Below are 14,902 nucleotides of genomic sequence, written 5' to 3'. Positions count from 1 at the left end.
TTTTGGAAAACAAACAGCATGCGTTATAAAACACAGTAATAAAACCAGGGATTTCCCATTGGTAATGAAAGATCTCACCAAAGCTGCGCAAAGGATGAATACAGGCTTAGGATCATATAACTTTTCCAGAACATTTCTATTTGAGTCAGGAATGGTGTAATACTCTTGAGTCTATGACCTTGTTCTTCACCCTTTCTCTTTGCTCCACCAAAGCAAAACCCAGATACTTGAGGGGAAAAAAAATATCTGCTATATCTAAGGGAATGAACCAAAAGGGTGCAAGAAGAATAAGGGTATCAGTGCACTTTATAAGCAGAGATCTAATAGTTATTATCAATCAGGCCTATAAAAGTGAAAAAAGCCCTTTGTGCAGATGTAAAAAACATCATAGGAAGGAAAAGAATGCCCAAATATTTCTACTCACAATTGCTTCTGTGCTTTGTGATTTTATCTCACACAGGAAGCATATACAAAGTCAAAAAACCTACAGGATATCCCTGCAGAGTGTCTATATTTTTGAACAGGTAGTGGATAAATAAATCTTTAGTGTTTGCAATAGAAATAAGATGATCTCAAACTCATCCGTACACACATTATTTACTCCACAACAAACTACTGGTACTCAAAGACTTTCTCATTTTCTGTCATTTTCCTAATTTTAGGTTAATTTCATGAGGTTAGGTTTTATGAGACACAGAGGGACTGGTTTGATTTATAGCTAATCTCAACATCGCTTCATTCCTGTACTCCAGTGTAGCGTCTCAGGAGACCTTTGTAAAACAGTCTACAATATAATTTAAACATTTTTTTTGCATTTTAATATCACCGGATAGCAAATTAATCTTCTGTTTGGAAAGATATAAGGATACTAGAGCATTCTCTGAAAGCTTAAGATCTCAAACATGCTATCCCTGTTAACTGCTTGGTCAAAATTACAGCAAGCGGGGATTCAATGTTAGCATCTTTACAGACTGAACAATGCAAAAGTGAGGGTCGTCACCTCTGTACAGACATCGCTGTTGTATCCAAGGCCAGTAAAGAGAAAATACAAAACCCACAGATGTAGACATTTCAGGGTTTATGCTCCTATTACAGTATCTATTCCTAAATATCTCTGCAACACACACAGTACAACACAACTCCTTTAATGGTTGAAGAAACTACTGGCTGGAACACTAGCACTGAAAAAAGGTTTTGAATGTTACAGAATGTTACAGAATTGTCTCATTCATAATAATGATGTGGACTATAATGCAAGCCATGATTAACAATCATAAATTAAATGTATTATAAATATTTGTAATTATCTATTTTAGCTAAACAATCATATAGGTAAATATATGGATAGGATACATAATGTTTTATTTAATTCTGTTGCCAAATTATCCATAAAAATATGAGGGGAAAAAATAAAATTATTAAAGTATAAATGTAGTGCATTTTATACATATACATAGATATAAACCCATGAATAGTTTACATATCTATATATAAAATTTGGCTCCTAAAAGAACCCTTACTTCATATTTATTATGTACTTTTACTAAGTAAAAACTGATTTTTAAAGAGCACCAGCATATATCTCTGTACAGGTTACAAAAGCTGCTTGACACTAATGAATAAACTCTGCAGATTGCTCAATGGTCTACAGATAATAACATAAATATTTCCAGAAGGAGGGTGTAAGTAATGGAAGTCTGATTTGGAGTGGTATGTTTAAAATTACAATGAACCAGAATACGATTACTAAATGAAAACATTCCTGAATGTTAGGGAAATTCAGATATTGATGAGGATTTACCACTCAATCATGAGAAATTCTACTTCTTTCCAGTCTTTTATGCAAGGCTGGCTCTATGTCTTGTTTTCTATTTCCTAGCAAAGCCTCTCTAATTTTGCACAATCTTTTCATAATACTCAATTTTTCTTTTGTTTGGAGTAGGTAATTTGCTACTGTATACTTTCCTCCACAATATGGTCTATGTTCCAAAGCATGCTTTTATTTATTTGAATAATTTTCCAGCAGAGGTATTAGGAAAAAATCTATTGGTCCATCTATCAAAATCATCCACCTACCAAAATGCGTCTGGCCAATTTGCCTTCTGTATTTATTTTGTCAAACATTCTATGAATAAGTTAATGGGAATCTGCTGCTGATTCTCCCATTTAGAATGTCTTTAAATTTACATAACCCAAGAGGTAGAAAAAGAGTAATACTTGCAAAGTCAACGCTCAAAAATAGATTGTCAGCCCATGATTACAGAAGCTGTTGTGGTTTTTTTTAACTGGGTAGCCTTTTAAGCAAAACATAAGACTTTGAAATTTTCAGAAATCTACAGTAACTGGGGACATATGCTTTTTATTCAGTTATCTGTTAGCTAAAAAAAAATCCTAGAAAAAAGAATCAAATTATAATCCAAAGTGTAAATCAACAGATAATACTGAATGTAAATTTTCTCCATTGATTTCTAGAAACAGATATTAAATTTTGATATGATTGATGTGACCTTATCTTTCAAAACTAGTCTTGGTTTGTACTTTTTTTAGAAGTTAATTTAGGTTTCTGGAGTACCAGGGGACTGGCCAATCTGCCATAGATAGCAATATATACGCGTATCCTATATTTATCTTGCATATTTACTTGTATGTCCAAGATTCTTGGGCAGATGACGTCTGGGCCCAAACACTGGATGACTTTTCATATTGTCTAGATAAGCTTGCTTGGACCAAGGTAGTTTTGGCTCTTTTCCAGAGTTAGGAATGTGTAGTCTCCGATCTAAATCCCGCTGTATGGCAATCCTAGAGTCTCTCCAAGAATTGCCCATGAGAGATCTTACTTACTCAAATAGTTTAAAGACTCCTGGTTCTCCTCCATTCATCTTCAAAATGCAATCCTGCCTTTGAAAGATAGAGTTGGCCCTCTGGCTTCTTCTAACACGTTCTCCTATCTGATACTGACAAGGTTAATGGAACTATGATTCCAGAAATCACCCAGATTTTGTTATTACAAAACATAAAAGTAATTGAATAAAGAATTCTAAGCAAAAAAGTTCTCTTCTTTACATCTAGGTATCTACATGGCTCTATAGGCACGCTGTATAAATATAAGATGGATATAATGAAACTTGCATGTTATATGCATATATATGTGTGTGTATATATATATATATATATAAAAAAAATTCCACATGCTGCATGGAATTAAATTTATACTAATTGGTTTTCAGTCACAAACAATATTTTTAGGCTTGGTCCATTTCTCCTATAAACAGTTATTAAGGGTTTCTACTGCTCTCACAGGAATCTCTCTTCTCTGACACTGCTCTCCAACCCTTCAATTCTCTGTGAGTATTTCTGCATTTAATTCCATAAAAGGTTAGTGAAATTTAAAGCTATTGTAAAGCACTTATGAACAATTCAATTGATGAACTGAATTCAGTCAATCTTCCAACTATTATGTGCTAGAAGGAATGTTTTTGCTAGTAAAAAGTTATTTTCTTTGGCCATTTGAGAGCCTATGCTGGCTGGCCATCCCTCTTGAGAGTTCTGATAGATCTATTAGCAATACATAGTTTTGCCTTGTCTTATTATCATCCTTTGAGCCATATTCATCCTCTGTCTGTCCATCCTGCAAAACTGAATTCATAACTTCTATGTGATACTTAAAGGCTATTCCTCAGTAGCCTCAGTCTGGAAAATATGTTTCTGGGTGTAGTTTTAAGAAAGTCTTGACGAAAAGAAGGATGAAGGTGAGGCTGTAGTTTGAGTGTCACCAGGATGACTTTTGTTTCAAAATGCTTCTGCCTGATGATAAAAAACAATGTGGTATCTACACTACAAAATGGCACACCATGCAGAAGTGCTGTAGTATGTGGTGACCCAAGATGGTAACCTAGTAAATCCACACTAATCTACCTTACCATACAATACTGTGAACATGTAATGAGATTCTAGTGAAATTCATTCCAGCTGCATTATCCTGGTGCCATGACAGCCCTGCCCAAACTTGTATCCAGATCCAAGCCAATAAATCTAAAAGGTGTTGTGGTAGTCATACAGACTCAGAGCCTCAGGTTTCTGCTTGGGTATCTGCATTTCATCCCATTGTCTTGTATCTTTCTTGTTAGACATAGCTAAATGAATCCTAAACTAGCCATGCTGATTCAGCACAGAAAAAAACCACTTGTCTTCCTTATTTGTAGTCTACTGGGTCCTCTCCCAGCTGTCTTCCCAGTCTTGAGGAAAAATGGAAAGAAAGGGGGCAGAGTCTAATCTATCTGGAATAAACATCTGGAGACACAGATGACAACATCTTGAGGCTTTGCCTCTAAAGCTCTAAATCAGCATTTTCCTCATCTGTTGCTAAGATGAAGAAGCATCAGAAAAAAATTGACTCGTTTTTCCTGATTGGATGCAGGCTGTTCTGTTCTTACAGGAGCAGTCAGGGAATTGCTACCACATGAAACTCGCTATTTTTCTTTGCTTCTTGTTCACTGATCATTACCTGCAACAGAAAAGTATCTGCTTTTAAAGCTGTTCTGCCTTAAGGAAAGGTGTGAATGGGTAAAAAGAAGTGAACTAGGCTTCTGACAGCTGTCCTGCAGGTACCTGTGTATCTCTATCTCAACAGCTTCCTGCTGTCATTGAGGAGATGACATGAAAAGCTAGGGAGAAAAAAAACTAGTTTTACAGCCTATTCTACTCTATGAAATGACAAAACAATTATTTTAAGGAAAAAAAAGTATCAACAGGGTATTAGAACCACAAACAATGAGAAGCATAGATTTACAATTAACAAATCACGTTTGAGAACTCTGACATTTTTAAAAATAGATTGCAAAATTATGATGATATAAGATGAAGAAGTTATCTTTGGCTCAGCACATTATTAAACACAGTATCCTATACAATTGGAAAATCTATTCATAATTGCAATGTGTAAAATAATGTTTATCCAAGGTGGCTTTGAAAAAAAATAAAATCTATATTCCGGGTTACAAAAATACACCTAAAATATTATAAAAGATAATTTATTATTGAAGCTGCTATGGGTAGGGTTTTTTTATGCTAGTTCAAATATCGCTTAGTATCTTCAGTAGTGATTTTTTTTTATGAAATTCACAGATGGTAGTAATTCGAGTAGGCTGGCAAACACTGGCAATGACAGGCAAGTATCTCAAAAAACCTGAAGAGATTAGAACTATAGCAACAGATTCACCAGAGTATTATTCTGGCTTTATGTTAATATAGCTACAATTTTGCAATCAAACCTAGAGAATAGAGAAGAATAATGGAGATGCTAACAGTAAATCATAAAATAAATTTAAAAATTAAACATAAATAGAGGAGGCACAAGCAAAACATGTTTTTAACTGGCAGTAAAAATTTGAAAGGTCACTGTGTACATATCAAGTAAAGAAGCAAGAACGTTTGTTCAGGCTGAAATTTAAAACTGTGTGGGAACATTTCTATGAAGATATGTTCAGCTCTATTACATGTGCAGCATAACACAAGCCACGGAATTTTACCATGTTTCTCTAAACCTATACATAAAAAATTATTTCTTAGCTATCTGTTGAATTATGTCTTCATCAATAGACAACTTACTGTCAGGACAATTATGGGACCAAAACGGAGTTCAGAGGAGAGCAACAAATAGAAGTAAATGAGACAGAGAACAGCAGAACTGTAACACTAAGAAACAAACCCCCAAATGCTACAAGATAACTGAACCGTAAGCTTACAGTCAGAACTACCAAGCTGTGAAATAATGTCTCAGAAGAGATGCAAAACCCGTATTCTTTGTCATATTTAAATCTAGGCTGCATGACTTACTAGAAAAACTACTAACAGGAACAGTGTTGAATTAACAGAAATGATTGGTAATGATAAAACAAAACTACCCTGCATACTTCTTTTATAATGGTACTGTTACGTGAATACATACGTATCTCTCCTGAGAAAATCAATTTATATTGAGAGAAACCTATATCATATTTAAGGGTGTAAGGATGACTTATTCAGTGTCCTTTAGTTTAGACACTCCTCTTAAAATCTCCAGTACATAAAACTGGATGGGTTCACAGTTCAGTGGTGTGATACAAAATGCCTTAACCTGATACAGGAACTGAAGAGAAATTTTTTTCCTCTGAACAGCACCAACGTTACATATCTGCCTCTGCCCATCGACTCCATAGGGAGCTAAAACACCTCTCCAGACCAATTCAGTGATCCTCTAAATTGTGTGGGAAGCTACATTTGAACCAACTTAAAGAAAATCTATTGATCTGGATGGTCCCTTCAGGTAAGATTCAGAATACAGCACCTTATTCTGAGGTTAGATCCCTGAAAAAGGAAGAGAAGCTCATTTTGTTCTTAGTAGTCTCATGGTTAGACCACTTGAGTGGTTTAAGTCCATCTCCGAAAATACAGCAAGTGTCTGAGTTATTGAACAACCTTTATTTCTTAAAGGAATAATTGCACTGATGACACTGAACTTACCAAACAACTGCCATTTGCTCCCATAAAGCCCATCTTATGCCATTTTAAAAACTCCGGTTATTAATCTGCTCTCAGTGAACTCACAGTTCTATGTTTGTCTTACACAATTCAAAACACACTTAAAGGCTTCATTATGCATCGTATGTACCAATTGCATCATACATACCAATCGTATATACAGATTGCTATAAGCACATTTTTGAGATTAACATATTTTGACTGTTCCAATCTTTTTCATATAGAAGTAAAATTTCAGGTAGCAATCTACTTCTGTATAAAAATCACCACAGAAGTATTGATTATCACAATTTTAAGGTATTAATATAAAGATCTATGCTATCCTTTCCTATAATCTTTACATTATCACCGATGCTACCAAAGAACATTGACAGATAAAAACCCACCAGACTGCATGAAAAAAATCTGGAGAATGAAATGCACAAGAAACAGGGCTACAACCTTTTTCTTTTCATTAGACTCCTTCACATTATGCATGTATTTGAAAAAAGAATACTTCCCACCATTCATAGACAAATTCCACCCTTCTCTATTTCTCACCCTCAGATTAATGAAGTAATGAGATATGATCAGCACTTCCAAATGTTTTGAATAGATTAAAAATGAGAACTGTAATGTGGAGAATGGCACAGAAGAAGCTTTCGCCACTACACAAAAGAACTGTCTTAAGTGACTTGCCAGATTTATGTCTGTTCATTCTAAAAATGTAAACCACCAGAACAGGTCACTGTATGTCTACTATTTATCCTGAAAGGTGCCAATTTTTTGAAACTCATGATTTTTCTTGAGAAATTACTTACTCTAAAAAACTGGTGATGTAATCCCGACTGCAGGCTGACCAAGAGAAAGGGTTGGTGTTTGCTGTAATATGAGCTGCCATTAGCTTTGCTGCTTCATGACCTTTGGTCCCACAGGAATTTCCAATTCCATCGTGATTCATACCAAAACTGCCCAAAAGAGGAGGAGAGAAATAGTCCATTACTTTTTTACAGCATCAGACATCTCTTAAAACTTCATGTCACCTTTAGAAATCATGTTGGACCTAAAGGAACACACTCAGTACAGGAGAACTCTTAAGTAGAGAATCAGGATCAGTTAAGTTCTGTTTAGCTTATTCAGTTCTCAGAATACTGCACAATTACATACCTTTCCTTTCTCCCACATACTTTAGAAAGCATTTCACTTATTTTCTAAAGCTTTTAAAGAAAATTTAACAATACTCTCGCAAGATAAATACAGAGTACTCAGTCCTCATTTAGTATTGTACCTGGATAAGGAATTGTGGCACCAACACTTGGATTAGTAAACAAGGACAAACAGAGAACAGGTATAGTATAGGCACACAGCAGCCAATGATAATTCAAGCAGAACAGGGGTTTTGCAATTCCCTGGGCCACGTTGTATGCACACTCCCTCTCTGTATCCACTCACAGAGTGACCTGGAGCCGTTCTGTTAGAGCTCTGCTTTATCATGGAATGTCAGAATCAAGAGGCCTAAAAATCAGCAGAAAATACAGTAAGAAACCTCTGGGTGGCACTTGGCCAAATTAACTTTCAGCAAAGGTGATATGACTCTGGAAAAAGATATATGGCAAAGGAATCCTTATGTCTTAGAATGAAATACACCCTTGGAGCTACAGATCATCAACATAAGCATCAAATTAAAACTGGAAGTAAATACACAGACCATCTATTTGAAAAGACTTTCATTACAGATCATCTTTAGTTAAATTACTACTGTTATTCCTAAACAATCAACAACATATACCTGACTGGCCTGACATAAATGAAGCACCTGAACAGAGTATTTCTTAACAGTACACGCTTTTCTAAAACTACATTTTCTTAGTCTGCCTTTGATTAATTTCCATTCAATCACTTGGAGGGAAAAACTTCTTTCTTTAATTAACCTTTGGTCAAATTTCTTCCTTCTTCACAAACATGGCACAAGGCTTATGAAATCAGAGGGGCAGACAGTGACACTCAGGAGCCTCCCTGACCATTAGACAGAGAAGTAGTTAACGGCAATGCCAAAACTGAGCTTTGCACATACACAGCAGCGCAAGTGTCACTTCTTGGTGTATATCATACAAAGAGATCAGTCTTTGGAGCCTTCTGTATTTCAAATGCTAAGAAGACTGACTCCCTGATTTCTTACTCATTGTTCAGGAATACAAGTGTGTTACGGCACTCCATTTTGATTTCCTATAAACTTTTAGGACTGACTGCCAGGAGATACAAATAGTGGCACACAAGAGGCTGGCCATTTATCTACAGACAATACCACTTCATACCAGTTCATGCCACTTTCTTCACTGCAAATAGTGATAGTGGTGTTACATTCATCTGATCATATTGCTCCAGAATGTGGTACAAAAATAGACTCTGAACTTCAATACACTGGGTACTGTTTCACCTCTTCGGCTGATCATAACAGCCTACAAGCACAAGGTACAGCTAACCATTCCTCCCAAACCCCATTCATTGCATGGACATAAGAAAAGGCACATCCAAACATGATGGATGTTTCCTACAGGCTGGGGAAGGACTTCACCATCAAAAAAGCATCACCTCCTTGCCTATGGGATGTTTCACTATAGAATACCTAGTCTGTGGCAATGTCTGCACGTATCTAGTTCAGTGTATGGTATCTCATAAATGCAGAAAGCCATATACTATATTACACATGGGAAAGGTCTGACTAGCACCCTAGATTATTATATTATCAAATGAAGAATACCCCTCACATGTAAAAATGCAGCTTCAAAAACAACTCGTCTGAGCAATGCACATATTATAATGAAACTTTCAGACCAGTGTTAATTATTATGATCAGTCTTCAATATAAATATATACATTGGGAGGGAAATGCAGCAACTCTCTTTTTTCCAGCATTATGGCTTCTCTTCCCAAGGGAGAACCTACATTACATTTAAGAACCGTGTAAAGCAGCAACACTAAGAACTTAAAAAACATAAATTCTTTAAAACTTTAAAATCCTGCAATTTCTTTATAGTTTGTATACTTAAAAAATACTAAGGCATCAGCACATCTGACTAGTGTTCTGTGCACATTTCATTTACTAACATCTGTAATGGAACAGATTCTTTCTTCCTTATATCTGAAAAAGTTATCTGAGGTAATTATTTGTAATACACATCCAACTTAAGATCTGACCTCAGAAATCACAGGGAAGACTAACTAGTCTCAGCTGCGCTGAATAAAACAGCAATAGATAACCAGAGATCCTGAAGTATAAGGAAAGAGAATGATGGGAATACAAACGTCTCTTTCACCCTTCCTTTATCTTGCGAGGGAACAATACTGCAGCTCCCTACAATTTCATTTGTATTTAAGATGGGGTTACTGATTTGTTAGGTGGTTCTTAACTATGATGGTTATGATTGCCAAAACACATTGCTGATGTATCTAAAATGACAGCAGTTATTTTTGTGAGACAGCCAGGATGGTTCCATCCTGATTTATTATCCAAACGCTTAAGATTTAGAGAAGACATATCCAAACTACCCTGAATGCTCCTCAGTACTGTACACCATGTACTTTTATAGCACTGAAAAATTTATCAAAATGTGCTACTCTAGTGAACCACTTTTTCTCATTAACAATCCATTATCTCTGCTTTCCAACTGTAGTACTACTGATCTGCACATCAAACCATTTCCTAGCTTTCTTAGGGTCTCAGAACTGCAGAGAACGCTGATGCTTCCTTCCTCTAAATACAACAGGCTATGTTAATTTTTTAATCGCTTATCAATTCATGAATTTGACCTAATTCTTTTAAAGCAGAGTGGCTCTTACTTTGCTCTGCCACTTGGTTAACAGCATAAGGAAGAAGCATACCAGAGACTGAGAATCTTGAGTCAGGTGGGGCAACAAAGTTCAGGAACACAAGCAAGAAAAATACTGTAAAATCAAGCACTTGACATTATTGTCCTTTATCTGAGGCTGATTTCCAGCTCCGTAACTACATGTAACTGTTTAGGAAAAATAAGCCTTTCTTCCTAAGAGAGAAAAGAAACTTTAACCTTAAGAAGTCTTACTATACTAATTATATAGTATATAATAATAAACATACATACAAAGAGTGAAACGGGTCATTTTAGAGCTAAGTATCTTGACCCAGGTACATTGCCAAAACTTCCTCCAGTGACTCAGCATGTCAGTTAGACACGTTCTCACAACATTTATGGAGAATGAAGCAAAGGGCAGGGAGGTGTCACGAAGTGCACCAGTGAAGAATACTTCAAAAATTTCTAACAGTAAATCTCTACTACAATGAGAAGATGGAAGGCATGCTTGAACAAGTAGTCATGTGTTAGAAGACCTAAAGGGTGAATTATAATAAGCTTGTAAAAAATGCCAGTTTATTTTATTAGACACCAACTTTTTCATAAACTTTGTATTCATTTATTTTTTGTACTATGTTGTACTTATTAGTTATTAAAAAGGTGTAATTTAAATCTATATACGTATTTCATATAGTTTAGAATGTCTATTTACAGACCACATTGAAAAAATAAGAAAACTGTCAGCTTTCCTTTATCTCTAAATGTTACCACAACTTTGAATTTCCTTTTCTTAGTGACATTACAACATGTACAAGGAGGGAAGAAGGGGAAAACTAGCATGTTTCAGCATTATTTTGTGCAACAAAAAGTGCACAAATGTGAACATAATCTACTATGAAAGAATAAAAGATATATTTTTTTCCCTACGATATCAGAGCTATGAACTACAGGTAACAAAACTCAATTTCTGTGTGAACATACATGACAATTTTCTTAATTATTCTCTTGTCTACTAGAAGTGAAATATTTGGCAACTGACATGATGTTATGCTAAGTTTTTGGAGAAGAAACAATCGTCATGTTTTATGGTTTTATAGTAATAGAAGGTCAGTACTTTTTCTTTACTTTTTTAACTATATTCCCCCATATATGTCATAAGAGAAAGTTCTCCTCTTTCTATGTAGCTCTGCATATATTTCTAGCCAATGTTATAAAAGTATTAGTTATAGCTTCATCATAGCACGCAAACTGCAACTCACCTTTAAATGACATTACAAAAAAAAAGAAAAAAGAATAAAAAAGTATGCTCTTGAAAAATCAATTTATTTTAATTGAGGATCACAAACATTGATAGCATTTATTGAAACTACCTGACATTGCATTGTTCCCCTCAAGGGAGGAATCAAGGTTCATTAGCTACTTTACTTCCTATTTCCATGTCTTAAAGTGGATTTTAACCTTAACTGCTGATATCCTGCATTTAGAGATCATTATATGGTTTGGAGCATCCCTAATCCTTTATTCTGAAGTAATGCAGGATTTACATCTTTGACTTTGCTAAAACATATTTCTTCCCTGAAAACCCGGGAAACAAACTAATTGAATAATGGTAGCTTTATAACTAGCAAAGCTGCCATGAAATTAAATATAATTTTAGCATATTTTTATCATAGCATTTTCCCCATTTACTTCCGAAGCGTCATTCTCCTCTGAGTTATGGCTGATGATCAAACACCCCATCAAATACAATTTTTATATATTAGCATAATTTAGTATTAAATAACATATGAAGTCCTTAAAAGCATAGCAAATTCTAATTTACTAAAAAAATACAGCCTATTCAGAAACCTGAACTTTCTTACGGGGGGAAATGACAGACTTCTATGGGAATATTAGAAAAAATAGAGGAGAAACGTCTCCTGGTTTACATTGCTATAGCTATCAGCTTTCACGCCACAACAGTAACATCAAGTAAGGTTTGTATGCTACACAACGACAGAGTATGAATGCATCAGGTCTCTACACTGTAGGTCAAAGTGGAAAGTATTGGCTCTAATCAGGAAGCAAACTTCTGAGCTCTGTTTTCCTTTGGAAATTCATTATGCCCTTAAGGTTATGATAACCTTCCTCTTCGCCCCCATTTATTCCTCTTACATTTTTTTTAAGACCTGTGAAGTGTTATTACATGCCTTTTCCTTGATTAGAATGCTTTAATGTTAGATAAATTATTTTAGTATTGTAAATTCTAAACTTCAAATAGTATTTCGCAGATGTGCAGACACAAGCCTTTCTCATACTGTAAATATAAATGTCACAGAAACCAGAATTGCTTTTCTAACCTTATGTTTGTGACATTTCATTTTATATGCACAAAATATCATTAAAATTGGAGTCCCAAAGAAGACTATTTATAGAAGTTGCATGCTTTTATACTGGCAATATTACAAAGCCAGACATAAAACATTGTTTCTTTAACACAAAAGACTGGGGGAGGGGAGAGGGGGGCAAAAGAGCAAGAATATGACTAGGTATGGTCTTATGTGGCTTGTCCAGCCAAAAAGTGGACATATTTTGGGTTGCTTTTTTTTTTAACTGAAAAAAATTACTTAAACTGTCCCTGAAAATTCAAGGCATCATTCTCAGTCAATCCCAGACATCTAGCAGGACCCTAGGCATCTAGCAGGGACAGGTTTTAACTTGTTCTGGCTGGTGTTGAGGTGTTCATACGCTGTAGATTTGAGACAGTCTGTCGGCCCTGCTATAGTTGAAGATGGAAGACATAATCGCCATGGATAAAACAATGATGACAACATTAACTGCAGATCTATTCATGGGAGAGCTGACAGGAGATGGTGTTAGTACAATACATCCTGGTTGTGTTTCAACTATTTTTGAAAGCTATTTTGAAGTTTGGTATATGTGTCCCTATTGCCTCAGATTGGAGTATTTTCCTTCTAGTTATACAGCACATATATTCCTTGACACAGATTTCTTCTAGAAAACATCTCACTCAAACTCAGGTCCTACGATGCAGCTAATCAAACATGAAGCTCACTGATCGCTGAAGAATGAGGAAAAGACAACCAACTTATGAAAGTAGTCTAGGATTTCCTAGATCAGAAATTTCGACTCCAGCAGTGAAGACCAACTTTCTCCTATCAGACGAGGGCTATTTCTGCTATTTTTCTACTTTGCATACAGACTAAAAAAAGACTTTGAAAGTGCTAAACTCAGCTGTATGAACTAACATGCTTGAAAATACTGTTGTTGTTCTTCATCTTGAAGACAATAATACTCCATTAGACTATAATCTATCTATATTTTTATTATTTCTTACACCTTTTCTTCATCACAATATGACTGCCTAACTCCTCTGAATTTCAATTCATTACATCTTCTGTACATCAGACAATTCTGACTTTTCAGAAATTACTTTAGCCACCAGCCTTTTCTCCCTGCTCCTTCTGTACAAGCCTCAATAGCTGTATGCCATTAGTAAATTCTTTTCTTACTCCAAGTTTTATGGGCAGCTCTGTTCGAAGCCTAGACATTTTGACACTTCCTTCTCCCCCCCCCCCGGCCCTTTTATTTCATTTGTTCTTTTTCACTTTGTTATTTAGTTTCCAGATCTCAGATAACTCCGTAAGACTGCAACAATGAATGGCACAATACCTTTCTTTTAGGGATATACCCCTTTCAATGGAAACTGGAATTCCTTACTAGTTCAACTAAGCATCCTGTACAGCACACATGGGGCAAGCTAAGCATTTCAGAAAGTATCCAAATGAAAAAGCATAGAGCAGAAAGCCACCTAACTCAGCTGGTAGGGAAACAAAATGGGACAGGATCTTTCAACTTGTCTGAGCGTAAGAGCATATTCAAGCCTGCAAATAGTGCCTTTCCTCACCAAGAAGAAAAAGTCAAACTTTGCTTAGCAATGAAGGGGATGGGATACAAACTCAATTCTCACTCCTGCCATAAGAAGTCACTGGTTGTGATTTTTGCTTACCAGAAATCTTAAGCATTTCTTCGGCGTGAAATGTTTAATGGTAGGAAAGTAAGCTTACCAGAAATCTTAAGCATTTCTTTGGTGTGAAATATTTAATGGTAGGAAAGTAAGCATTCGGTATGTCAAGCATTGCAAATCAAATGTCTAGAGACACTGTTCTGAAGGCTAAAGGGCCCGCTCTGAATTTTATCTGATTCACAGAAGTATTAAGAGTAATACAAGGTTGTTCTCAGAACCATGCATAGGGAGAAACAAACTGTTAGTCTAACACAATTCTTTATACCCTCAAGAAAGAAACACTGAGTTAATCACAGTGTACGGTCATTTTCAATAAAAACAGCTGGTTATGAATCTCAACGGCACACAGCTTATCTGGACCAAAACTGGGTTATACACATCAAAATACGACAAGTGGTAAGGAATGGAAGCCAAAAAAATATTTTAAAAAATACTTATAAATATTTAACAGAAAGTATGACTGACAATAATAATCACACTCACACTCTCAGTCTCTTTAAGTCTTGAAGATTAAGTGCTTTTCTGGATAATATTCTTCAATGAAATG

The 14,902-nt window shown here is 35.5% G+C and overlaps 1 protein-coding gene across 2 annotated transcripts in view; it reads right to left on the bottom strand.

The window, feature by feature from the left end:
• ADAMTS6 (ADAM metallopeptidase with thrombospondin type 1 motif 6) overlaps window positions 1–14,902 on the bottom strand; it is a 153,890-nt gene that overhangs the window by 74,233 nt on the left and 64,755 nt on the right. For both annotated transcript variants that reach the window (XM_054186912.1, XM_054186911.1), the window contains one exon: window positions 7,320–7,466. In XM_054186912.1, the coding sequence (XP_054042887.1) occupies window positions 7,320–7,466 (147 nt within the window). The remainder of the gene's footprint in view (window positions 1–7,319; window positions 7,467–14,902) is intronic.

Source organism: Rissa tridactyla, chromosome Z (assembly GCF_028500815.1).
Source record: "Rissa tridactyla isolate bRisTri1 chromosome Z, bRisTri1.patW.cur.20221130, whole genome shotgun sequence".
Lineage (NCBI taxonomy): Eukaryota > Metazoa > Chordata > Aves > Charadriiformes > Laridae > Rissa > Rissa tridactyla.
This window is presented reverse-complemented; position numbering and strand designations above follow the sequence as displayed.